Source organism: Ceratotherium simum, chromosome 38 (assembly GCF_057802395.1).
Source record: "Ceratotherium simum simum isolate JZ-2026a chromosome 38, ASM5780239v1, whole genome shotgun sequence".
In the NCBI taxonomy this organism is placed as follows: Eukaryota; Metazoa; Chordata; class Mammalia; order Perissodactyla; family Rhinocerotidae; genus Ceratotherium; species Ceratotherium simum.
In genome coordinates this window covers 25,424,675-25,452,164 of record NC_141937.1, presented here as the reverse complement: position 1 = coordinate 25,452,164, position 27,490 = coordinate 25,424,675, and the positions used below count along the sequence as shown (strand labels likewise).

The 27,490-nt window shown below is 41.5% G+C and overlaps 1 protein-coding gene and 1 pseudogene across 1 annotated transcript in view; both read right to left on the bottom strand.

The window, feature by feature from the left end:
- SASH1 (SAM and SH3 domain containing 1) overlaps positions 1-5,758 on the bottom strand; it is a 180,441-nt gene extending 174,683 nt beyond the window's left edge. Inside the window, exon 1 of the mRNA XM_087425207.1 lies at positions 4,941-5,758. Within this exon, the coding sequence (XP_087281333.1) occupies positions 4,941-5,072 (132 nt within the window). The 5' untranslated portion in view covers positions 5,073-5,758. The remainder of the gene's footprint in view (positions 1-4,940) is intronic.
- Positions 5,759-17,943: 12,185 nt separating this feature from the next.
- Positions 17,944-18,040, bottom strand: LOC147912268 (U6 spliceosomal RNA; annotated as a pseudogene).
- Between the last annotated feature and the right edge of the window lie 9,450 nt (positions 18,041-27,490).

Below are 27,490 nucleotides of genomic sequence, written 5' to 3'. Positions count from 1 at the left end.
TTTATTGATTCAGAACATGCTTGTACACCTCTCCACTGGAAAAGGGTGACAAACATTCTCCCTGGTCACAACAAGAGGACCAAGAAAGGTAAGTAAGTATGGGAAGTGCCCAGCACAGCACGGGAACTCAGCCCTTGTGAGCACGGCCTCCTTCCCCTCCCCGTGTAGCTGCTCTGTCATCAGAAGTTGGAGTAAAACGATGAAAAACAAGGATGTCAGTAATAAGCCAGGTGGAAGAGGGAGGCTTACAGGTAGAGAATGCAAATGAAGGCAGAACGGAGGACGACGAGGAGCAACAAGCCCACCACTTTAGCGCAGGGGTCTCTTCTGATGGCAAAAGAGTTAGCGACCCCAGCCAGAATTACCAGAGACTTAACTTTGTCTCTGGCAAAGAATTAAAACTCAGGAGGCCCGAGTGCTGGTCCCAACTCTGCTTCCTTGAGCCCTTCCCTTCCTCCTCTCTAAAGAGGGAATGGAAGGCTCATTTCCACCATCTCTTCAGTCCCTCCCACTACAGCATCCAGCAACCTCTCCACGTATAAAGCCATAAGGCTCTCGGTTGGCCGACTGGAACTTGAAAATTAAGATGGAGTCAGAATATCTGCAACTGGGGCTGACTCAAATGCCAAGACCTAAAATTAATTCAGTCATTAGCTGATGGGAAAACGTTAAGTCCCCACCCAAGGAATATGGAAATTCTCGCTTTCAAAAGAGTTTGCATTTTAAAAGCCCCCTAGAGATCAAGCTGGCATTTCCCCTCCCCCATACTTTGCCTAAAACTACAAAGCCAAGGAGGATCTTGTTCTTTTTTAAAAAAAAAGGACTTCAGTAAACAGCAAGACAATATGAACAACAGTTTTGTGGACTAAAACCTACCACAAACTTTTCTGTAGCTTGCAAAGGAATCAGAATAGAGGAAAGTCTAGAGTATCTCTATACAATGCATATTTTCTAAGCTTTGCTAGGAAATGGGTGTAAATTGTAGGAACAGAGGAAATTTAAGGTTTGGGGGAGGTGCGTCTTGCAGGATCCTGCAAACAATAGGCACTTACTCCCTCTCCCTCCCTTGCCGGTGAACAAATAGCTTTAAAAGTCTGGCTGTGCTTTAAGACGCCCTCAAATCCTAGAGGAAAAATTAAGAACCATCACAATTTACCAAATGGATAATTAGTGCTGAAAAAAATGATCTCCCACATCTAACTATATCTAACAACATTAGCAATTCCTACTCTTAAAAACAACGACCCTCCACCACCGGAAAAAAAAGAGCTGTTTTGTCTGTAGCCGAGGAGTAAAGATAAGAGTCAAATTCACAGGACTCTAACTCGTTTTTCACTTCTCAGTAGAAGTTGAGGCATGTCATCACGAACGGTGACATGCTTTGAAACCCCAGGCAGACCACATGCTGCAGAGTCAGAGAACAGAATAGCACTTTACACAAGAAGGCCGAAGTTTAATTGGTCAGGGTTTACAAACATTTCGCAATTTGCCATCGCCACTTCCAGTGGAAGTGCCAGGATTTTTGTTTGCATACGAAAATGCCCAAGTGGTAGCTTCAGGATGAGCAGAATTTATGAATGTCTTCATAAATGCACCCCATTATAGCCAGTACGTGAGTCTTTACAGAACTGTATTTTGATGTGGCTCCTACATTTAAGTACATGCTCTTTTCCTTTTCCATTCAGTAAAACCATGTTCTCAGCACCCAACAAGTCCCAGGCACTGGAGATAAAAAAATGAGTAAAACACAGACCCTTTCCCTCCAGGTACTCACAATTGATAGTGTTTTTATAAGCTCATTTTCTCTTAATTCTCTATCTATTTACATACACCCTTATTAGCATTTATTCATTCTAGCATGGCTCAAACATTTTCATGCATAAATACTATTATTTCTTTTCCAAATAAGCACTTTGTTAGCACTTAGGTAACTAGTTACCTAACAGCAACTAGTTGGTGCTGAACTGTACAGAGCTGAATTAATTTAAATACAAAATATGTCCTAATGAACTCAAACAATCGTCCAGTATTTACTGAGGTCTGTGCCTCTGAGGCAACACCCTTCCCTGGATTAGAACCAACAAAATCCCAAGGGCCGATGCCCAGTGCCACTCACTGTTCTGCAGTTTTTTCAATCACTTAAAACAGCTTGACCCTGATAGGCTTTGAGGTTTAATTTTTACACTTAGAAGAATCTAAAAAATCAAGTAGCCACTGTACCTGAAATCTGTTCAATGTGATTTTTAGACGTATAATTCCCACTTCCTCTAATCTCTTCCTCAAGTTCAGTATTGAAAAATAATCTTCCAAATTGCATTTTCCCTGAAACATCGAACGTAATTACCTATCTACTAAATTGATCTGGGACAGGGAACTATGGAGTATCCTGGCCTCAGGCTACTGACTGGTGGCGGTCAGAGAACTGGAGTGCGGTCTGACCTTGTCACTAGCAATGTATAGGTGCCATTGGTAAGTCACTTCACCTGTCTAGGCTGATAGATGATGGCTAAATCCCCTATTTTAAATACAACACAAAGGAAAGGGTGTCTTTTATCTCAGTAAGAACAAAGTCAACTGTCAGTTTGGTGTCTTGATGTATTCCCCCAAAGATACAGTTTCTTATAAACACTTGGATGACAGCTTTCTAAACGGAGAATGAAGATCCTTCGTTTTAACCTGGTGACTTCCTACAGGCATGTACAAAGGAGAGGTAACCAATGTCTTCTTCATCTGAATTCTACTAAGGAACAATCCTGATGCACACATTTACCCCAAAGGACAATACGACTGTATAAAAGATGGGACAACATGAATGAACCTAACCTGTTGGGGACAATCTTTATGTTCTTTCCAGCCTCACGCTGAACTATTAGCTCTGTAAGAAGGACATATTTTCTTTTCTCCGGCATCTGCCCTTTGAATAACAGCTTTGAGCTTCTCAAGCCCCACTCTATCTTTTAACTCAGCCAAAGAACCCTCTGCTCCGCTACAACTGACCCAGCAGTGCTGGAATCTGCCAGGGAAGGGAAGCAAATCTTCAGAAACGGCCACCTGCCAACCGCCCCCCCACAAAAAAACCACCCTGAGCCCACACTTCCATTTAAGTGAGTCCCTCCAACTCTCCCCTCCCCAGCCCACGCCCTAGTAAGGGATGCAGTGTGATGTTATCCAACCAATTTTTTTAGTGGCTGAAAATTTAGAGGGATTTAGCAAGAATTAACAAGATAAGCATCCTGCAGGACAAACTTAGAAAACAATCTATAAGAACAACTTTAAGATGTTCATTGGGTTTTCTGGAATTTCACTGAAGGCGCATATTCATAAGCAATGTTCAGAAAATGGAAAAACAGAAGGGTTAAAATTTTTTTAAAATACGCATTTTTAAAATATCAAAGAGTGAGAAAAGCAGATAGAAATCTTTGACCAACTTTCCCTGGTTCTCTGTTCAGGAATAATCATAAATACGAATGGACACCTGAAAATGGAATAACTGGGACTTGAGGATGCCTGTAAAGATGAGGCACAAAACTATTTTCAGGGAAAAAAATAGAAAAGCTATCATTTATTGAGCACCTACTATATGTCAGAATGCTGAGCACATCATATCCATCAACTTAGCTAAATCTCAGAAAACCTAAGCAAGTCTTCTTGCCTCGCTTTCCAGGTGATGAAATTGAAGATTACTGGGGTTGAATACCTCGGCCAAGGTCACATAGTCAGTCAATGGGAGAGCTGGGTTTTGACCCAGGCTAACTCACTCCCAAGTCCAAGAGTTAATTACTGTGTAAAAATGATACACTGTGTGCCGCCCCGTGGCGGAGTGGTTAGGATTCTGCGGGTTCGGATCCCGGGGCAGACATACTCCACTCATCAGCCATGCTGTGGAGGCATCCCACATAAAAAGTAGAGGAAGATGGGCACAGATGTTGGCTCAGGGCTAATCTTCCTCAAGCAAAAAAAAAAAAAAAAGTAGCATTGGAAACAGATGATAGCTCAGGGCAAATCTTCCTCACCAAAAAAAAAAAAAAAAAAGTACACTGTTCCTCACTCCTAAAGAGTTTCTTTCTAAAAACGACACTTCTTTCCATTAGAAAACTAAAAGATGTCAAAGTAAACCTAGAACCTTTTCCGATGACCTACACAACTGCCAATTCCAAATCTTTAAACTAAAATTGACTTTTTATTTAGATGTGGATTAAGTTGTCTGACTATAATAACCCCCACCCACCTGATTCCAGTCTACCTGCCTACCTACAGCTCCACCAAAGCAAATCTACTAATTCCCCAAGGCACTGAGTCCTGAGCGAGTTAAAGCTTTATCCTCCATCCATAAGAACTGTTTTTCAGAAATTATGCCAAACCCATGGGCGGTTCGAGCTACCGGACATTTCAAAATACATGACAATACAGATTTAGCAAAATAACTCCTATTGTGTTTAGTCCCAAACAGATGACAACAAATATCTTGTAATTCTACAAGCTGAAAAGCTGCAAACAAACAGTAACTAATCTTTTTGGTGGTTCTGAGTAAGGAGATGGTCGCCTTCCTCTCCTGGTCAGACGACAAATGCTGAAGAGATCAACACCAGTAACATCAGCCTCGTCCCAAATTCAACCGCGAAAGCACACCAGCCAAACACTATTTATTTACATCCCCTCTCCGAAGGACTCTTTCCAGCCTTTTCCACACCAACTTCTCAGCAGGTGTCCCAGATCAGACTGTTGAATGTCACACCCGATCGTTGAAGAAATATCTGTCATGGGATCTGTGGTTGGTTATTTTTTAATTAGGGTGTGAAATCCTATACCATGCGTATTTAACCCCCTAAGAGATGGACGACTCCGAGGAGGGGTGGGCTGGCCAAAGTGGGCGAGCGCAAAGGGAGCCCCGGGGGCCCGCGACCCGCCCTCCCGCGCCTCCCCTGCCCCAGGTAACTCACCAGGATTCCCATCACGTCGGCCCAGAGCCGGGAGAAGGCCTCGGGCTCCCCGGGCTCCCCGGGCTCCCCGGGCTCCTCGGGCTCCTCGCGCGCGCGCTCGGGCCCCGGGCCGGCTGCTCCCGCGCCCTCCATGGCCGCGTCCCCGGGGCGCCCTGGCCCGCACCAGCGCGCGCGGGGTCCCCGCCGCCGCGTCACCGCGCCGCGCCCCGGCGCCGCATCCCCGGTGGCTCCGGTGACCCCTCGCGGCCGCCCGGGCTCTCGGCGGCGGCCGGCTGCGCCGCTGACAACTCCGGAAACTTTCCCACCGGCTCGGGGAGCAGAAGGCGGAGTCCGCACCACCGAGTTCTCCGGCGGGGAGTTCGCGCAGCCCGGGAGCAAGGCCAGCGGCTGCGGACGCGTGTCCTCCGGTGACGGGGGCCCGCGAACTACGGCACGCGACTCCCTGCTGCCAGCGCGTCCGGGCAGGGCCCCGCCGGGGCGAGCGCGGCGCTCCGGCGCTCGCAGGGGAGGCCCGGGGCCCCCTCTCTTCAGAATGAGCCCTTCCAGCTCCACATGACTCTCTCCCCTCGATGCTCGAGAAAGCGTTCAGCAACAAAAGGTGCTCTGATGTCGGGCTCTTTGCATGGAAATGAGCCCCAGACAGGAGAACAAATCGCCTGTTGAAAGAGCAGCCGCGCCGCCGTCTCCCGCCTGCACGAGTTTCCAGTCGCGCCCTTCGCGCAAACGGTTTTGGGCACAGAAACGCGAGCAAGTTAATCTTTAAGCTACTCTGGCCGAAAGAGTTCACAAGTGGTGTCGTTACCATCCCCACCTCCCCCGGTGAAGTCGAGAGATCTGAGGAATTACAGCTCCGCCTCTGTCAGCCAAGACTTGGAAAAACAAGTGTGAAAGCTTGGGCACGAGCCATTGTTTGTCTCGTTTGTATTATGAGTGGGGACATTTTGGTTCCTGGGTGCCCACAATGCCATGCATCGCTTAAGGGTTTCGGCTAATTAGGGGAAACGCGCTTTGGGTTTTAATGGCTCCTTTACAGTAAGGACAGAGGGAAAGGCCGTTTGCAAAACGCAATGTTATGGTCGTAGCCATTTAGCCAATGCACACTGGGGGCCCTGTGTGTTTTTCCAAGGACGAGATCCATGACGGATTTATTTTAGGAGGGAAATAGCCCTGTCGAGGTATTTCTCCTTTTGTGATTCTTTCTTTAAAAACCACTTAGGGAATTTCCCCTGGGAGATGACAATACATGTCACATTTGATTTGGTGATCCATCACTTTGTGAAACAGTTCGGAAACCACAACCGGTCCTTATGTTCAAGGGCTGAGCAGTACAAAAAAGCAGGTGAGGTGCTCCAGGGAGAGAGCCCTTGCTGGTTTTAGAGGCTTCTCCTGTTGTTGCTTTTTTCTTCTGAACCCACATAAAAGGAGGGGACAGGAGCGTGTCCTTGAAATCCGCTTACTAAAGCATTAATTACTGGGAGCACCATTCAGTGCCAGCAGATGAATAGCAGTTACAGAAAAGTTCAAACTGTAAAAACTTTTGCAAAAGTAGTTAAATTTGTAAGTGTAATCCTCAATGACAATATTTTTGAAAGGAAGGAAAAAGAATGAGAAAGTTTTCCCTTGGTAGGAAGAAGGCACGGTGAAATGGATAGAGTGCTGGATGCTGAGTCAAGACGACCAGGCCTGGTGCTTTCCAGGGCCAGATGCGTGCTCTAAGATGCTGGGAATCCAAATACATTCAGCTAAAGCAGTGGTGGGCTTTTAAAAAATTATTATTATTATTATTACATCTATAAAGATATGAATATAAGTAAATGATGGGAAAAAGTAAAGTAACCTTTTAGAGTTCATTTTACTGGTATGTTTAAGAATTTCGACTTGTTAGCCATGTGGTACTTGATTAAATTCAAGAAGAAAAGAACCGAGCAGCTTCTACCAGGAGGCAGCTCGTTCTCCACATAAATACTTTCTGGCCAGTGATGGAGCACCGAGTCAGGGAAACAGGGGGGCGGGGGTGGGTGAGCCGGATGACCAACTCTCCAGCACCTATCATGAGACTGTCTTCTTGCCTCATCAGATGACCTGGAGCGAAGCTTTTAGCCTTTCCGTGCTGCAATTTCCCGATCCTAGATGAGGCAAGGCCACGCTAATTGCCACCCGCCTCCTCAGAGGTGATCTTATATTTCAGGGTCGTGTAAAGATAGGTATGTTTTAGCAACAACATGTACACACATATCAATATAATTAAACCTGAGCCAGCATTTGGCACTTATAAACATCCATCTATTCTAGATATTTAAGCTCCTTCTCCTGGTGCTCCCTAATAATTGGATAGGGAAATGACTAAGTAATATTTGGGGGGGAATGTTGATACCTATAAATTTGCTGTCTATACATAAATATAAAATTTCGAGTAGTCACTTTTCTACTTCTAGAACATGAATAATTTTCTTGACCAGTTAAAAAATGCAGCTGAACCTCTTTACTCATCAATTTCATGATTACTTCTCCCACATTTGAGTCTGTTCTCCTTGAGTTCATGTCAATCTTTACCTCCAAAAATTCCTTCAGGGGCTTTTTAATGCAGTATAGAAGAATAATCATCAACATCACGATCACCATCATACTATTTCAGAGGCCCATAGGGTACTGGTTACTAAGAGCTTTTTATAATAGAATTATATCCCATGAGGATGAGGAAGGGCCTCAGAACTGGTCTGGGTCAAGTCTCTCATTTTACACAAGAAGAAATGGGCTCCAGAGAACTTCAATGATCAGTCCAAGTGAACACAACTACGTGGAGCAGAATCAAGGTCAGACAACTTGATTACTTTTAAAAGTCCTTCCATCTATACTGTAATTGATTTGATTCTCACAAGACTCTGCAAGGTAGGCAAGTGTAGATGGCCATTAAAGATGTGTATCCAGAAAGTAGACAGGAATCCTCTCTCCCCTTCTCCCTTTCCATCAAGGGCTCTCTCGTCCAGCTCATTGGAATTACTATGATGGTGAATGAATCCAAAGCAAAGTAAGGGATCTAGAAGAGGAGATTCCAGACGTCTAGTGGACACCCAAAAGTTGATTGTGCAATCAATTCTGTGGGTCCTGATAAACATTCCTTGCAATGAATGAAAAGAAAACTATCACAATGCATTCACTGAGAGTAAATATTGATAGTGTGCCTATCTCAATAAGCGTTATTTCTTGAAAATTAGTCTTAGTCATATTATTGCATATATATGTGCAACACATATGTACATATATACACACATAAATGTATAAATGTAACTACTGGCTTGCTTTGTGAAAAAATGGTTCTCACTGTGAGTCAGGATCACAAAAGTTTAAAAGCCACTAGGCTAGAAGTTGCAGGGTGTTGCCTGCAGCCTATTTAGGTCTTAAAAAAGGCAACCAGTCTATCGCTTGGCAGTAAAGGTAGAGTTTGGTAGTGGAAAGTACAAATATAATGGGGTCAGGGCAGAGCTGGGTTTGAGTTTTCACTCAAGCTTCTGTAAGGCGTTGTCCAAGTTATTTATCTCATCTGTGAAGTGGGATAATTCCACCTATTTAACGTGGTTGTTGCCTAGTGGCCTAGTGCTTAAGTTCAGCATGCTCCGCTTCGGTGGCCCAGGTTTGGTTCCTGGGCGTGGACCTACACCACTCATCGGCAGCCGTGCTGTGGTGGCGCACGTGCAAAATAGAGGAAGATGGGCACAGGTGTTAGCTCAGTGCCGATCTTCCTCAGCAAAAAGAAAATAGATAAATAAAAATAACATGGTTGTTGTGAGGTTGTCTGAGAAGATGTGCAATAACTCTCTATGAATTAGGACCTTTTCCTCCCTCTCCTCTTCCTTCCTATACCTACTTATACCTTGAGGTGACAGCCACAGGCAGGAAATTTCCTTGTTCATACCTAAATCTCTTGGATTACACAGAGGAGTAATTCCTTGGAATGTGGCTCCTGAGTAATGAACTTGGGAGGTTACCAGTGGCAGGTGAGGTGATTGGGACTATTCAGGGTTGTTTGTTTTTTTTCTTTTCCAATTATTTTATTGAGGTCATGTTGGTTTATAACATTGTATAATTTCAGATGTACATTATTATGTATCAGTTTCTGTATAGACTGCATCGTGCTCACCACCAATAGTCTAATTTTTATCCATCACCATATATATGTGCCCCTTTGCCCCTTTCGCCCACCCCCCACCCCCTGCCCATCCGGTAACCACTAATTTGTTCTCTTTGTCTTAGTGTTTGTTTATCTTCCACATATGAGTGAAATCATAGGGTGTTTGTCTTTCTCTGTCTAGCTTATTTCACTTAACATAATACCCTCAAGGTCCATCCATGTTGTTGTAAATAGGACAATTTTGACTTTTTTTATAGCTGTATAGTATTCCATTGTATATATATACACCACATGGGATTACTCAGTTTTGATAGTAAAGGTAGTAATAACAGAAATAACAACATCTGTCATTTACTAAAAATCTACTCTATGTCAGGCTTTGCGCTTAACACTTAAAAAATATTTTATTTAAACTTTAACTGGCATTTATGGCTTCTTACCATGATCCAGTCCTCCCACCCTGCTCATTTCCCATTTCAGTACTCTGTTACATCCATTCATTTGTTCAACTACCAACCTCGAGGACATGCTTGATTCCTTCCCATCCCTTCCCATCACTCCCATCTAAACCATGCATAAACCCTGTTGATTCTGCTTCCTAAATATATGTCAAATTCATCCACTTCTCTCCATCTCCACTCCCACTGCCTTCATCCATGCTACCTACATCGCTCACAATATTTTATCTAGATCAGTGCTTCTTAAAGCGTGGACCCAAAAACAGAAGCTTTGGCATCACCTAGGAAGTTGTTAGAAATGCAAATTTCTGACCCCACCCCAAGCCTGTGGAGTCAGATACTCTACGGCTGGGGCCAACAATCTGTATTTTAACAAGCCCCACCCCGCCAGGCAATTGTGGTATCTGCTCAAATCTGAGCCACTTGGAACTATGGGCATGACCGAATAAGGAAAAGGAACACATTGCTGAGGAGAGGTGAAGTTTGAAAATAGAATACATTGAAAAACTATACCAGTAGATTGTTTTAAAAAATTAATTAGTGGGGCTGGCCCCGGGGCTTAGTGGTTAAGTGCGCTCACTCTGTTACTGGCAGCCCGGGTTCGGATCCCTGGTGCGCACCGATGCACCGCTTGTCCGGCCATGCTGAGGCGGCGTCCCACATACAGCAGCTAGCAGGATGTGCAACTACGACACACAACTATCTACTGGGGCTTTGGGGAGAAAAAGGGGGAAAAAAAGGAGGAGGATTGGCAATAGATGTTAGCTTAGGGCCGATCTTCCTCAGCAAAAAGAGGAGGATTGGCATGGATGTTAGCTCAGGGCTGATCTTCCTCAAAAAAAAAAAAAAATTAATTGGTGAAAGAAACTGGCATGAGATAAGTGAATGGAAATCCCCAAATTTAAAGGGTAGACAATAAATAGTGGAACTAAAATTTATTATCCATAGGAATAATACATGTTTTCGGAACTCAGCTTCATTTAAATTCTTGTTGTTTTTAAAAGACAACACATCTTCTGCAGAGAACATGAGATTAAGCAGAGATTAAATCTGAAAGATTATCAAGAGTCCCATTTATCTCTTACCATACTGCCTTCTGAAATTGAGCAATGAAAACAGATAAACTCCTTTAATTTTTGCCTTCAGTCAGCAACCTCTCTGGCACTCCAACTCGGGGCATTCCACAATGCCTCAGGGAGCTAACTTCAAGGAAAGGCTGAAATGCTAAAATGTTTTTCCCCTTGACAATCCCAAACAACTTTTTTTCATAAATGCCTTAAAGGTGAGCCAAGCTGTGCTAAAGTATTACTTCTTTAAAAGCCTCTTCATCACGGAGTATTGAGTAAGAGAGATGAGAGAAGATCTAGGAGCAAACTAAGGAGAAATTAGAACAAAGTGAAGACAGGCTGGGGAGAAAAGGTAAATAAGCGAGGAGAGGATGCAGGGCTATAAATACTTTTCTCTGAAATCTCTTCTTCCACTCTGATAAGCCAAGCTCCCAGCCTAGCCAGTTAGGTTTCCCTCTGTGTTGAGACTATGTAAACACCAGGGTCCTGCACGGGAATTATTCTGTCAGGCATAACAGCACCGTGACCAAGATTTCATTTTACATAGCAGGGTCAGACTAGATAATTTCTAAAGCCATTTGTAATTCTGAAATAGGAGGATTCTGAACTATTTGGTAATACACCTTATAGACAAGAAGCCAAAAATTCTGTGTGGGCTGCCAACAGTGAATTCACAGTGCTTAAGGCGAAGAACCAAAAGACTTCAACTCACCATAAGATTACTTCTGAATTAAGAAGAGAACAGTGTCTCCTGTGGAGAGCTGTGAGGTTATGTGAGGGCAACCTGACACTTTAGAGGAGAAAAAAGGAAGCATGGGGAGGGAACGAGCTATTTATCTTTTTAGCTTAGGAGGGTGTCAGAAAAAAAAAAGAAATGTGTTAATAAGAGATCAGAGATTATGTTAAATATTTCCCAGTTGTGCAAGAAAAGGCTTTAAAAGCACAGCTGAGAAGTATCACCCACCAACCAAATTGTCTCATCAATCTTGTCTATTTTATAAACATTACCCCATGAGAATGCCTACTTGGTTGTCTCTATTTCTTAAACATACTTGTGAAAAATAATTTAAAAGCTCCAGTTAAAACTGTTGTTTGGTTCTTTGAGGTGCCATAATATTATGTACATAGGACAAAAGATTGTCGCCTACATAGTTAATCCTAACCAGGGAAGATTGTTACAATCTTATCCAGAGTCGAAGTATTATCCAGAATGCTTTGGTTGAACAACGACAAAAAAACAATTTATTGTTAATGACATTTGCATATAACTAAAAAAGGGGCAATGAGTAAGTAAAACATTCTGGGAAAAATATGTGTTGATTCATTAAAACAAAGAAAAGTGTGATATCCTTTTTACTACTCATTTTTTTAATGAGTCACGTATTTGCTATATAAATTACTTGAGGAAGAACCATGAGTCTTCTATGCACTGGCCTGCCTGGTGTTAACTCTCTATATGGCTCTGCTTTATTCTATTCTATGTCTTTCATGAAGGAGCCAAAATTTTAGATCACAAGGAACAAGATTTTTATACTAGTAAAATTTGCCTGCTGGCTATCAAAAAGAGATGGTCCCATTCCCGTTCCTGAAAAAGAAAGAAGGAAGGAAGGAAAGAAGAAAGAAAGAAGAGAGAGAGAGAGAGATATGAAAGAAAGAAAGAGAGAGAGAAGGAAGGAAGGAAAGACAAAAAAAGAAAAAGAGAGAAAGAAAGAAAAAGAGAGAAAGAAAATTTAAAAGTCTCTCAACCTTCCCTTCAGCTATAAAATTCCATCATTTTGGAATCTCAGAAACATACCTTCCTTCGCACGCAATCTGACTCCCCTCCCTTCCATGTATAGTAAGTCTTTCGGTGCACCCCCAAGTCATTAAAAGCCATTTTCCTCTTCTGGGTACTTTCTTTGAAATTGAATTTCCTGTGACACACACAGAGGCATGGGTGTGCACGCGCGCACACACACACACACACACACAAAGGCTCAGTTATCTCAGTTTTTCTGAGCCATTTTCTACAATTGAAGATATAAATAAATGAACTTGGTGAAGAACTCATCAAAAGAGGTGGCGCCATGAGAATGTCTCAATGAGCTTCTTACATATGGAGAGAGCCATTGGAGTGACAGGACATTGGGGTCACGGCTATTTCTTTAAATAGTGCCTGGGTCCAGCTTAGTGAAACAATTGCCTGTTTAGGGAAGCACATAATGTGCTCTATTCCTATGGTTGGTGCTGAAGGAGTCTTGAAATCTAAAAGAAATATTAATACGGATAAGCAGGCACCAGATTTTCTGCACTATTTCCCTCTAGATGAACACAAATATTTTTAAAGGAACAAAAGATGAATTGTCTAGGCATAATTTTTTCCTATGCCTTATAAATGAAACAACAAGGTGCTGGCTACTCTTTATCTAATGAATGTTCTCAAAAATCAGATGATGTTGATTCCAATAGCAAAGAGACACTTAACAAAGGACCCTTGTTCTAGAAATGAGGTCATTCGGACAGTCTATCCATTAAGAAAAAGCCTATTTTGCTTTCAGAGGTCACCTATTGGGGCAGGAAATCCATCTTCCAGCCAGTGGACTAACATCTGGCCTAAGTCTTCTGGGCTGAAATGTCAATTTCCTGGTCTAAATAGAACACACATGAAAGAGAAAAAGATGAAAAATACAAATCTTCATTCGCTTCAACGGTAGCACAGATGATCAGAATTCTCCAAAAAAGAGCTACTCTTTAGTGATCAAGCAAATAAAAACAGTAAAATACCTGTATGAAAACTTTATTTCTTTCTGTAATAACTACTGAAAGGCAAAATTAAGAGCCTATAGCTAAACGATAGCAAAGAGACAAATCAGTCATTCACTGGGAAATCCATAAATAAATTGACTTTAATCTAGACCAGCTAATCAGAATTCATGATGATTCATCCCAGGCTGGGCACATTCGCTTTTATACTATGAGTGAAAGAAGTTTACTAACTAAATTAACCTGATAAAACTTAAAGAAGACAGATGGGAGGATGTTTAACTAACATAAGAAAATAATCTTTTTTTGCTGAGGAAGATTTGCCTTGAGCTAACATCTGTGCCAATCTTCCTCTATTTTGTATGTGAGCTGCTGTCACAGCATGGCTGCCAACGAGTGGTGTAGGTCCATGCCCAGGATCCGAACCCAGGCCACCAAAGTGGAATGTGTGGAACTTAACCACTAGGCCATTGGGCCAGCTCCAGAAAATAATCTTTTTGTTCAGTGAGGAAGATTAGCCCTGAGCTAACATCTGTTGCCAATTCTCCTCTTTTTGCTGAGGAAGATTGGCCCTGGGCTAACATCTGTGCCTATCCTCCTCTACTTTATATGTGGGTCACTGCCACAGCATGGCTTGATGAGCGGTACGTAGGTCTGTGCCTGTGATCCAAACCTGCCAACCCCGGGCTGCCGAAGTGGAGCGCACGCATTTAACCATTACACCACCGGGCCGGCCCTGGAAAATAATCTTTTAAAGCTGGTTAAAAGTGCCATAAAATGTTTTGTGTATAATTCTTCTGAATAAGCCACTCAATTTATAATTTTTGTACTCTTTGAGAATATTCTATAATTTTGACTAGTCTTTCTTCTACTGCTTCAAATTAGAGAGATTTTGTTGTGTCCATCATTGATTCATTCATTTATCATGCAATAAATATTGAGTGCCAATTACGTCTGTATCGTGTTAGGTATCGACAAAAGACAGCCCTGGTTTTCAGGAGCATCTAATCTAGTCAGAGAGATAGAAAAGTAATTAGCAGTCATACATACAGAACAAAGAGGTGCTCAGAAGAGAGAATGGTCATCATCCTGGTGGAGAATGAGAAGAGTTCGAAAAGGAGGGGATTCCTATTCATGGTTTGAAGACCACATAGCCAGTCAAGGAAGTAAAGGGAAAAGCATTCAAGTCAGAAGGAAAAGCTTGGAGGATATAAACAAGTGTTAAGTCCTCGTGTGGACAGTGGGACAGGATGTTAGAGATAGGACGTAGTAACATGGATGGATGGCCCTGTATGCCAAGCTAAGAGCGGGGATTTTATTACGTATACCCCTTCCAGTGTCATGCTTTGCTGTAACTGCACCCGCTTCTCTTCCAATCAAGGAAGCAGAGTAGAAATGCAGGTGTGTGATAAATTTTGTTTTCGTCTTACCAGTTACGTGTGTGATATAAGCAATATGGAGGCACTGAAGGTTTTAAGCAGGGAAGTGTTAAAATGCCCACATTAGGTACATTTTATAATTAGTGGTGGCAATTCAGATCCTAGAAGAAGGTGAAATTCAAGGCAAGGCAACTTTTATGAGTCATGCTACTAAACCGGGCAAGAGATTAATAATGGGGGCCCTTCAGCACATGTGTTTGGGCTTCTGTGTGATCCCACCCTGCTTTTCCACCTTGATTTTCTGTTATGATCTAACATAGAGTTACTCTGGGAGGTTCTTATCTGCTTTCCCCCACATTCCTACACTTCCTATGTTCTACTTCTCTGCTGTGTTCAGTCTGTTCCCCCCTCAGCTTTATTGAGATATAACTGACATATAACATTGTATATGCTTAAGGTATACAACATGTGGACTTGATACATTGCAAAATGACTCCCACCATAGCAGTGGCTAACACTTCCATCAGGTCAAATAATTACTTTTTTGTGGTGAGAACATTTAGGATCTATTCTCTTAGCAACTTTCAAGTATATAATATTGTTTCTAATTATAGTCACCATGCTGTACATTAGATCCCCAGAACTTATTCATCTTATAACTGGAAGTTTGTACCCTTTGACCAGCATCTCCCCATTTCCCCACCCCCAGCCCTTGATGACCACCATTCTTCTCTCTGTTTCTATGAGTTTGGCTTTCTGAGATTCCACATGTAAGTGATATCATATAGTATTTGTCTGCCTCTGTCTGACTTATCTCACTTAGCATAGTGCCCTCAAGGTCCATACATGTTGTCTCAAATGACAGGATTTCCTTCTTTCTCATGACTGAATAATATTCCTTCATATGTATATATGTCACATCTTCTTTATCCATTCATCTGTTGATAGACACTTAGATTGTTCCCATGTCTTGGTTATTGTGAACAATGCTGCAATGAACATGGGAGTGCAGATATCTCTTTGAGATCCTGTTTTCATTTCCTTTGAATATATACTCAGAAGTGGGATTGCTGGATCATATGGTAGTTCTATTTTTAAGTTTATAATTCTTAAATTATAGAAACTTCCATACTGTTTTCCATAGTTCCCACCAACATAGTTTCCATACATTCTCACCAACAGTGTACAAGGTTTCCCTTTTCTCAAGTTTCTTTATGTTTTGAAAGAGCCACAGGTGATTATGGTGGCTAACAAGGAATGGAATCCATTGGTGTAAGTGAGAGTGGAAAACCAGGGAAGACAGGACTTGGGGAACACCAGCACTTCCTAAACTAACATAAGGAAATGACACAATGTCTGAGGGAGAGTGGTCCCAGAGGCAGGAGGAGAATCATGAGGGCCTGATGGCGAGGAAGGTGAGAATCACAGGAAGGAAGGGACGACCAGCAGGGTCCAACATTATGGAGAAGTCAATAGGAGAAGTATCAACTGTATACTCATTCTGGGGGTCACCAGTAATCTTACTTAGCTGGTGAAATTTCAGTGTCAGGGGAAGGAGTAGAAGTTAGATTGCAGGAGATTGAGATTGATGGGAGAAAAAGGGATGAAGAAAGCTGATAATCAGAGGAGATCACAAGGTTTGAAGAAGTGTTTTTAAGGATGTGAAAGATTTGAGCAAATTTATAAGCTAAGCAGAAAAGAACTAGTAGAGAAGGAAAGATTGAAAATTTAAGAGAAGGTACTACTAGAACAAGATCCCAGAGAAGGTGATGGTGATGATAATGATAATTTACGTTTTTGAGAAGTTATTGTCATGGGGCTTCTCTTGTATAGAGACCAAACAGATTATCTCTTTCCTGTTACATTTTTCCTACCCAATAATACAACAAAGTTGATCAGATTTAAGCATTCTAAGAATTGCATTCTAGTCATATTTCCCTGGAGCTATACCGAGACAATTTTCAATGGATTTTAGAGTTTTCATAAAATCCTTACTCATACATTTCAGATATTTCAGTTCAATAAATATTTGCTGAATGTCTATTCTGCACAAAGCATTGGGAATATGAAAATAAGCCACAGATGCTGATCTTGATAAGCTTGGTCTAGTGAGGGAGACAGACATAAACAAATAATCTTAACCCAGTGTGACAAAAGCATGCACAGGTCCTTTACAAACAGAGACACTGGACGGTCATTGCAGTCTAGGGTCATCATGGAAGACTTCCTGCAAGAGGCTTCATCTGAGTTAATAAGTCTTGGAGGAAGAGTCAAAATTAGCCAGCCACATGGGTGCTAAGCTGGTTGCAGGCTATGAGAATGATAAGTAAATAACAAGCAATAGGATATATTGGAGCATACGAGGAAGCCATTTGGTGTAAAACTAATTTGGCCTGAACTTGTTTTTCCAAAAAACGCCTGACGTGGCTGTTGAGCAAGCATTGTATATCTGCTTTAAGTATTTACCATGTCCCAAAGACAAGAACAATAAGATAAAGATGTAACGTGCCCCACATTGGCATTTCCTTAAGGATAAGCATCTCTCCCCAGGCTAGGAATTGATTGCTGGCCTGCTGTGTTCACCTTGTGACGCCCTGCTGGAGACCACAGACCTGCTACCTGCTGTGTCCATCAATTTCTGTGTGAAATGCTATGCCAGCAAGGCAATCTCATAACTATTGTAGAAGGGACATTGCAGTCATATGTGGTGCCTGCTCTTTGACGGTATATAACCACTCTGTACACCCCACTTCTTTGGAGTGCTCCATTCCTTTGTGGAAGGACTCCCCCAGGCTATATGATCCTCAGATCTGGCTCATAATAAACTCACTCCAATTTTGACTGATAGATTGGTTATGGATTATTTGCGTCGACAAGAACAGCAGGAGCAAAGGCATGAAGACATAAAACAACATGTGTTGGAGGAGCTTGAAGCTCTCTGTTTTGAGAAATACTAATGAAGAAAGGGCTGGATGCAAAGCTCAAGGTACATGAGTGGTCAGTCATCCAGCATCCTGTGTGCTGTAAGCTAAGGAGGTTAGTCTTAATGCTCTGAGGAGCTCATTCTTTGTATTTTGAGGCTTCCTAATTTCCTTTCTGAGGTGGTAACCTTCATTTTACTTTCAAAGTGCTCCATGGACCGCTGCCAGTCCCTGGGCTGAGTAGGTGATTCTGCAACTTGCAATAACAGAGTGCCCACGAAAAGCCATGTGTGCATTAGGGAGAGAGTAAAATTTGGAACACTTCACTAATGTGCAGGTCATACCTGCCCAAAGGCCATGCTGACTTTTTCTTTCTCTTTCTAATATTAGTATATGGGCCACCCTTCTTGACATATTCTGGCAGTACCAATCAGCTTTACGCAGAAGACCTCATCACAGATCTGCCCATCAACTCTGAGATCTGAAGTAATTCACCATTTCCCTGGCTCTCAGTGTCCTTAACTCTAAAATGAAGGGGGTGAAAAGAGATATTTGAGGTCTCTTCCATTTGTAACAATCTGTAATGTGAAAAGTGGGTATTTAGGTATAGGGATTGGCTTAGGGAATAAGGAATAAGGAAGTAAGAAGGCGCTAAAAGTCTGGGGAACAGGAAAATGCCTTTCCCACTTAGTGAAAGTTATTTACATAATGGATGGGTTAAGCCATCTGGAAGATAACCCATATAAGAAATGGCTTATGCAAGCATTCTTGATGAGACTAGAGTGTTCCTCAATTCTCCAACTAGAAATCAAGCATTATCTTCATGAAGGTGGCAATGGATTGTGACTGATGTAAAGGAAATTATAATTACAAATTGGTACAAGATTCAGAAATTTGGCAGGATGCTTCAAAATCCATAACAATGTACTATCCTCTGACCCAGTATTTACATTCCTGGGAATTTATCCTAGTAAATTATTGGAAAGAAATAAGAAGCTCTGTGCTCAGAGGCTTTTTATTGCATTTTTAATAATGTTGAAAATTTGGAAAGAAGCTTCATCTTCCACAAGAGAAGAATGGTCAAATAAATGATGGTGCTGAAAGAATAATGTCTACTGATTAAAATATTAACAGAAAGAACATGGAACAGCCTGGGAAAATATCCTCTGTATGAAAAACTTAACTCTAAGAAATTAGGAGTACGTATGCACAGAGGCGAGACGAGAACCTGCAAATAGTCTGTGCCAGTGTTTGCAAAGTAATGGGAGCTCAATAAATACTTTTTGAACAAATGAATAAGTGAATGTAAAATGAAAACTGGTGATGCATTAGGATGGTGAGATTTTGAATTAAATTATCATTGAAAAATTTTCTATGCTGTTACTATAAACACTGTTAAAGCTAATGTTAATAGCTAACATTTATTAAGTGTTTGCTGCGTACAGACACTATCCTATATAGTATGCATTTTGTAAGCTACCTATTCATCACCTTCCAAAACATGGCTATTACTTTTCCACCTCCAGATTCAAGTCTTCCTGGGGACAAATTCAATGCCAGCAAGACACAGAAGTGCTCTAACAGTTAGTCTGATGAATGAGTGAATGAATGAATGAATGAATACCTCAATGAAGGAGAGTGGCAGAGACTGAAACCCATGTTACTAGTGCCTTAGACCACAAGGTCCCTGGTGTGATGTATGAGGCAGAATTCTCAGTACTCACTCAAAAGTCCTAGACTTCTAGATTCTCTATGTAAATAATTGCAAGAATTGGAAGGATTGAGTTCCCGAAGCTGAAAGACAAAGAACGAGTTCTTCTCAAAACCCAGTCTCGAAAGCATAACCCTTTACCTTCCTTAAGATCCTTCTTGAATGCCTCACTGTTAAATGATGGAATGTGTGCAAAAGTTTACATATGTTAGCATTTCCAAAAAGGAACAGGAATGCACTGTGGCCAACTTTTAAGCAATGGAACCAGCATGGATCCAGCATCCAATGAAAGCAAGCAGGAGCCGATGGGAGTCACATTTTAAAAAGGTTTTCTCAATATTTCCTCAAACTTCCCTAATAATAACAAATATTTGGGAGCCACCTCTTTTGATCTACCCACCGTGTTTAACTTTCCTGGTTTTGCAGGTTTGATGATAAACAAGATGTCCCACGTTAACAAGAGTTCTTTATTGGGCTGAATTTTATCCTTGGCTCATGCACACCCAGGTTTTGTGGCAGCCACTGGAATTGCTCGTCTGCATCCAAGAGAAGCATTTAGCCTTTAGTAGGCAACACAAGCAATTTCACCCTGGATTTTTCTTGGATAGGGTCTACCTTCTTTACTATTCATCTCAAACTTTTCCATGGAGAGACATTATTTTTGAAGTTGCTCTGTGCCTTTGGCTATTTCTCCTGAGTCTTCCCCTTTCCAGGTGACTCGGAATGGAGTTCAGTCAGCCAGGTGCCATGTCTGATCACCATTCTGCTCCTCGAGGCACACATGGCAGTATTTTTAAGCACAGCAATCTTGGGGGCTCGATTTCAGTAGCTCATGTGACATACAGAGCGCCATTTTGATCTTTCTCACATACAGATACTCAAGATACACACGTCTTCCCATAATGCTGTAATCTCTGATCGGGTCAGAGCTTGGCCACCTCTGCAAAGCTATAATAAATACTATCTGAATCACTTCAGCATAGGGTGGCTGGCTTCTCCCAGAAATGTTTATAACCTATGAAGGAAAACCAGCAAAACATTTCATAAACTAATGGTGTCAAATGCCACTTACTCTCTTGGTCTATAAAATAAAATGTCTAGCTTTTGGTGCCTATGAGCAGAAAAATTGAGAGCCCAAACACACACTGCCCAGTATTTCCTGAAAGCCTTCTTCTAATCTTAGATGCGTTCTGGGCAAGCAAATTCATCTGGGCACCATGCCCTGAAGTGGGCCATGTGCTGCTTGATGTTAATAACAGCATGACATATATCTATGCCTTGTACCCACTTAATTTGTCCCTGGCTGGAATACATGAGCTTTTGTTTGTGCTATTATCATCATATCCTGTCTAGACTGAAAACAGCCTCAGAGCTGCTCCCTTCATAGTGAATTCAAAATAAAGAGGCTGGTCTGGCCCACTCTGGCTCTGCCGGGAACTCTGGTGGATCTCCACGCAGCCTCTCCCATCTCAAATGGGCTCCACGCAGCCTCTCCCATCTAAATCTAAAGAGGGAAGACCATGGAAGCTGCTTCCAACTGGAAAAACCTAGATAAGAATAAACAACATTAAATAGTAAACACGGTGATCTGACTTCAGTACTATTAAGTTTTAAGTAAATCACTTGGAAAAATAACGCAAGTTTTAAATCAAGCTATTAGATGTAACGTTCGGACTCTGTTTTGATTCTAGTTTGAAAACACTGGTGTGCCAGGAAATCTGTGAACAAAAGGATTACTATGTCCTCAGAGCCATGAGGGGGAAGAATCCACCGGTCCACAGCACAAGGGTTCAGGAGGGCAGAAACGTTCAGGGGTGTGGCAGGCTATTCTTAGTTCTGAGATTCTGACAGGCCAAGAAAGCTGCTACAGCCAAGGTGAGAAAATCCTTATGTTTAAAATAATTTGAATTTATATAAAACTGATCAGTCATGATGGAGTTACTTGCATCAGAAAAAAAACAACTATCCATTTAAAGATTCGTCAAAGGATCTAAGGTAGAGGTTGCACTCATACACTCTGGCTTCAGACATACCAAGTTCAAATTTTAGCCAGAATTCTTGAAGCTTCACTTTCTTCAATTATAAAATGGGGTTAATGATAGTGTCTCTGACATAGTGTTGATGAGAGAAATACATGAGATAGTCTGCAAAGAACTTGACACTATGAGTGGCACATAGTAAACGATCAATAAAAATATATTAGCTACTTTTATTATTATTATGTGGAAAAGCACTTAATACAGTATCTACCTGGCATAAATGGATCAATGAACAAATGATAATAGTGGTTAGTAAAGTTTTCATTTCAATTTTGTTTAATACTAATGATAAATAGTAGCCCATTCAATCCCTTGAAAGTTTGCAGATCATTAACTGCTTTTTAAAAATATTATTTATATTATTCCTCATTAATAGACTTGGGGCTTAGGAGAGAATGAGGTATTCTCAATCCATCCACTCTTTCTTGTCTCCTCTTCTTGAGCTAAGGACACAGTAATGATGCTGGGCAGAGAAGAGAGAAGGAAAACAGAAAGATATCTATATCCAAAATTTGTTTGAGGGTCTAAAATGAAAACATATGCCATTGATTAGCAGGAAATGACCGTGAACGTCTTAGAAATAACCCCTAGACTCAGGCACAAAATAATACACTCAGCGGGCTCAGTAGAGTCCTCATTACCATATAAATTGTTTTCAGGTCTGATCTAATAGGATATGATTAATAATTGGGATTTGTTTTCCTCCAAGAGGATGAATGATTGAAGGGAACCCAATACACTTTAAAAGACCGTTCCTAAATTGAACACGTTAAGTGTTTTGTTTTGTATAAACAAAAGCATTCTAATTAGCGTGCAGGGTCCTCACGGATGCTGAGTGAGGAAGTGTGTGGCTGGAGTCTTGGCAATGCGTGTGTTCACTCCAGGAAGTGGGGCTGCATCTATGCACCATATGGCTTGTACAATGAGAATTGCAAAAATTGTGGCTGCTCGGGGATAGGGCTTCCAACTCCGTGTTGTTTATACTCTGATTAGAATACCTGGTGGGCTCCAAGGACTGTTTGAGCTACTTCCCAGCCCTTCTCACTTCCTCTTTGGACCATTTCTGAGAAGCACAAGCTCATTTCTGGTGTAAATTTAACGCAACCTGAACTGCTTATGAAAATCTGGACAGGAAAACACTGAGATTAGGCTGAAGGTAATTTTCAGAGGAACCAGATTTCTTTGTTCAAGTTGTCCCAAATCCAGAGCCATGCAAAAGGAGGGAAGAATTGGCAAGTTAAGGGAAATAAAACCAGCAAGCTAAGGCCTTCGATTAGAAGTTAACACAATGTGCGCTAGCCCGTTGACACAGTTACAGCTCTCACTTCTCTGCCAGAAGGAGCAGGTAGCAGTTTCTACTTCCATTGCCCATCCTATGCCAGGCATGCCGCCGCACGGGCACAGCCACCAAAGCCCTTGTCAATTAGAAACGACATTAAAATGACGTCCCATCTGCTCTACAATTGTCAATGGGCTTGTGCCACCTGTTGAGGGGTGGCGGGGACAGCAGATGGGTGAAGAACCCCGACACAGGTTTGTATATTTATACAAAGAGCCACTTCATTCAGCGTTCTTCCTCCATTTCCGCCCTCTACTGCCCTTCTTTGCCAGAAATCTTTCGAATAGATTTGCAGTGGTATTTTGCACCCAGAAGAGTGTTAGTTGTATTTAAATATCATGCCCCAAGAAGCACAGAGCATTGAAAAACATGGGTTATACCTTAAATAGTAGGAAAATGAACAGCTTAATTTATCTTGAGCCATCCTCCACGTGCATTCACAGATAAGCATGAAGAAAAACTACAGCCAAGAGGTTTTAAATTTGACCTAAAGATGAATTTTCTCAGGATGAGTACCAAGACACTGCAATGGGTATAGAGAAGAGGATGAAGCTCTTTCCCAAAGATCTGGACATGAGCAGAGTATGCCAGAATCGGGATGTCACGCCAGCTTACGTGACCTCCCATCCACCTTCCCAGCCTCTGCTAATGTAGGTCCCCTTCCACAGTATCCAAGCCCAACTTTGCGGTTGGGCTCAAATGCTGTCTCCTTCCTCGGCCACAAATTCCCATAACCTGTTTTTTTGGAGGACGGGGATTTTGTTTCTGGTTATCATTTGGAGTGTCCCTCTCGTCAACCACTCCACACTTCACTGGATCTCTGTCTGCTGACACTTAATCTGTCCTTCGTGACATAATCAGATGCCACCTCCCCTGGGGAGGTTTTTCACAGTACCACTCTCTCCCCCAGTAAGAGTCTCCTCGTCCTCTTCCATGATCCCAGAGAAGCATGCTGCAGACCCCGCTCTCACGCACTTGTCACAGCGCATTTTAATTGCTAGTTTCCTTCATGGTCTCGTCTCTTAGACCGTGAGCTGCCTAGGGCAGGAACTCCATGGTTTTTCCCCTTGTTAGTCTTAGTGCTTAGCACAGAGCCTGGACATAAAAACTGCTCAATAAAGAGTAATAATAACAGTCAAAGCTTATGGAGTACTTCCTATGTGCCAGGCACTGTTCTCAGCATGTTAATAATAGGACCTATCTCCTAAGGTTTCTAGAATTGACTTAGAATGAATATAAAGGCACATCCAAAGCCTAGTACAGAGGAAACGGTCAATAAACTAATTTTATTTAATGCATTATGTCATTTAATTCTCAGAACTTATTTATTTATTTATTTATTTGGAGACGAAGATTGGCATCCTGAGCTAACATCTGTGCCAATCTTTCCTCTATTTTGCGTGTGGGTTGCTGCCACAGCATGGCTTGATGAGTGGTGTAGGTCTGTGCCTGGGATCTGAACCATGAACCTAGGTCACAGAAGCAGAGTGCACTGAACTCAACCACTGTGCCACCGGGCTGGCCCAGAACTTATTTTTCATTCAGTGCTACTACTCTTTTTTCTCATTTTAAATGAGGAAATGGATATTTATAAAACTTAAGAAACTTCCCTAAGGTCATTCCCTCAGCTTTAAGCACCAGAAAGAGTTTTGTTTTGTTTTAATATCACTTTCATACTTTTCAACAACTAAGTAGTATTTATTATATGACTTCTTTTTCTTTCAAGTGGCACTTATGGAGGCATAATTTACACACAGTAAATTTCATGCTCTTTACTGTACAGTGCTGTGAGTTTTACAATCATGTAACCCCCACCACAATCAAGATATAGAGCAGTTCCATCTCCTCCAAAGATTTCCCTCATGCCCTGAAGCAGTCAACTTCTTCCCCCTTTCTCAGGCTCTGGAAAACGTTGATCTGATCTCTATCCTTACAGTTTGGCTTTTGCCAAAATGTTGTATAAATGGAATCATATAGCATGTAGACTTTTGAGTCTGCGTTCACTTAGCATTTGAAGTTTGTGAAGCTTTTGCAATTCATCCACACTCTTGCGTAGAGCAATAGTTTGTTCCTTTTTATGGCTTAGTGGTATTCCGTTGTCTGGACGTAACCCAGTTCACTCGTTAACCAGTTGGAGTATGCTTGGGTATTTCCCAGTTTCTGCTGATCATGAACAAACCACTTAAGATCATTCACGAACAGGTGTTGTGTGAACATATGTTTTTATTTCACTTGGGTGAATACCTAGGAGTGGGATTGCTCTGTCATAGGGTACGTGTGCATTTAATCTTATAAGAAATTGCCAAATTTTTTTTCTGAAGTGGCTGTACCATTTTGCATACTGATAAGCAATGTATGAGAATTCCCTTTGCTTCACAGCCTTGTCAGCACTTGGTATTACCAGTTTCTGTTTTATTTTTTTAAGCTTGGTTTATTTTTTTTTTGTTTATTTATTTTTTTGGTTTATTGTTTTAAGGTTTTTATATTTTTGGTTTATTTTTAAATTTTTTTCTAATAGGTATTGCATTGTGGTTTTCATTTGTGTTTCTCTAATGACTAATGATGCTGAGTACCTTTTCATGTGCTCTGTTCAATGTGTGCTTTGCAAATATCTTCTCAGTCTGTGGTTGTCTTCATTTTCCAGTGTCTTTCAAGTAAAATTTCTACTTTTGATTAAGTCCAACTCACTCATTTTTACTTTTATGGATCTTATTTTATTGTTTATCTAAGGAATCTTTGTCTAGCAAAGTCACAAAATTTTTTCTGTTTTTCTCTAGAAATTTTTCTAGTTTTAGATTTTACTTTCCGGTCTATGATCTACTTTGAGTTAACTTTTGTGTAAGATATGATGTATGGCTTGGAGTTCATTTTTTTCCCACGGATTTCCAATTGTTACAATGTCATTTATCAAAAAGAGCAGAAATTTGAACTCAGGTTTCTCTGACTCTGGAGGTCAAGTTCTTACCATGGACTTCCTAGTACTGTGTTTACCTACATTTTTAATCCTCTGCTGGATTCCTAAACTCTTTGACAGTCTTCTCTACATTCCCCATAGTGCAGTGCCTTGAACATAGTATGTCCTAACTAAATACCCCTGGACCGACTGTTTAACAGAGGATGGAATAATAATCACTGAAAACTGGCCAATCCTTGTTTTTCCTTGCCCAAGAAAGAAACAGTTTCCTCATACATGGTGCCTGTGTGTTTAGAGTTCTGAGCCACCCAGCAGGCAGGCAAAGGTCACCTGTCCAATATTTATAATTGACCTCCATACCCTAAGCCTTTTAATACAAGAACTAGATTTTCCTTGTAGTCTAACAATGGCATGAGGATAATTGCATTTCTTCTGACACCATTACAGCCTGATATACAAGCTCTGGCTGTCCTGAGGAATGATCATTTGTCAGTGGGCAGGGTCAGCTCAGAAGCAATTTGGGGCCAGAACTAGTGGGTGGATGTGGGCGGAGGCGGGAAATGTGCAAGACTAGTATGACAGAAATTAGCTGAGGTCGTGTTTCTGATTCTAGGGTAAAGAAGCTAGTGTGGGCAAGCCCTCTGCATGAACTTCAGCTCCGTGGATTTATAAGCAAAAGCATTTTTGTAACCTACAGAGGGCAAGGCCAATAGACCATTGCTTGGCCTTTGCCACTGAAAAGGCAAGAAGGCTTGCAAAGTCCACCTTAGAGGATGTTGCGTTTTTTACCCCATCACTTGTTTTTGATTTTAATAACCTTCAGTTCTCATCCAATACTCCACATTCTCTCTTTTCCAAGTTCGCATAACTACAAGCACCAAATCATTTCTGATGGGGCCACTTAGAGGAAGAGAATCTCACAGACTGAAAAGGACAAATTCTATTTTCTCGATGTGAGAAACTGGATAGCAAGAAAGAAAAGCAGAAAATACTTTAAAAAGCTACCAAGTTTTTGGTGAACAACTGCTATAACACAATAAAAGTTTTTTTGCTCAGGGCTGATTATAGAGTAAGTTCTCAGAAATGCCATATTGTTAGTGATTATTATATATTTTTTCTTTTTTACAATTTTTTTATTGTGACAAAATGCCATTATTATATTTTTTTACTAGGTGAAATACACACAAACATGTATGCATGCACACAGAAGTGCACACACCCAAACACATGAGACACCAGAGAGAGACAGAAATATAGAGGGGCAGAGATTAGGAACCCAGAGAAAAAAATAGATTCAGATACATATAGCAAAGAAAGAGATAAAAAAGAGAACTCTGTGGTTTGTTGCATATCTTGCTTATCCCTATGCTAAATCTCTGAGCCTGCGGGCTGTGTCCCTTCCGTGTTTTCTAACCTCATGTTGCTATAGAAATTCTGGGATCATGGCTCCTCTGCAGTGCTCTGCACATCTTCAACATTCAGGGTCAGCTGGTTTATTTCAGGGAAAATTAAATAAAATCTATTTGTTGAATAAACATTAATGGAAAAGTCATCAAACCCTGAGCCAAGTGACCAATTAAACAAAATTCTACTAGCCAAGTGATCTGCTTCCCACCCAAAATAAAATAAGCCAAGTTAAGCTGAGTAAGAGGATGAACAAAAATGTTAACAACCTAATTTGGAAAACAGCTGCCCACTAGCGGCATGTGGGGGATGACAGGTCAGTCTGGTAGGGCTGGATTCTCAGGACCTACTGGACACCATCCTTTGAAGCTCAACATCAGCAGGGGGTAGAAGTGCCTTAAATACAACAGGATACATGAAGCATCGGGGCCGCCATGGAAACTGGAT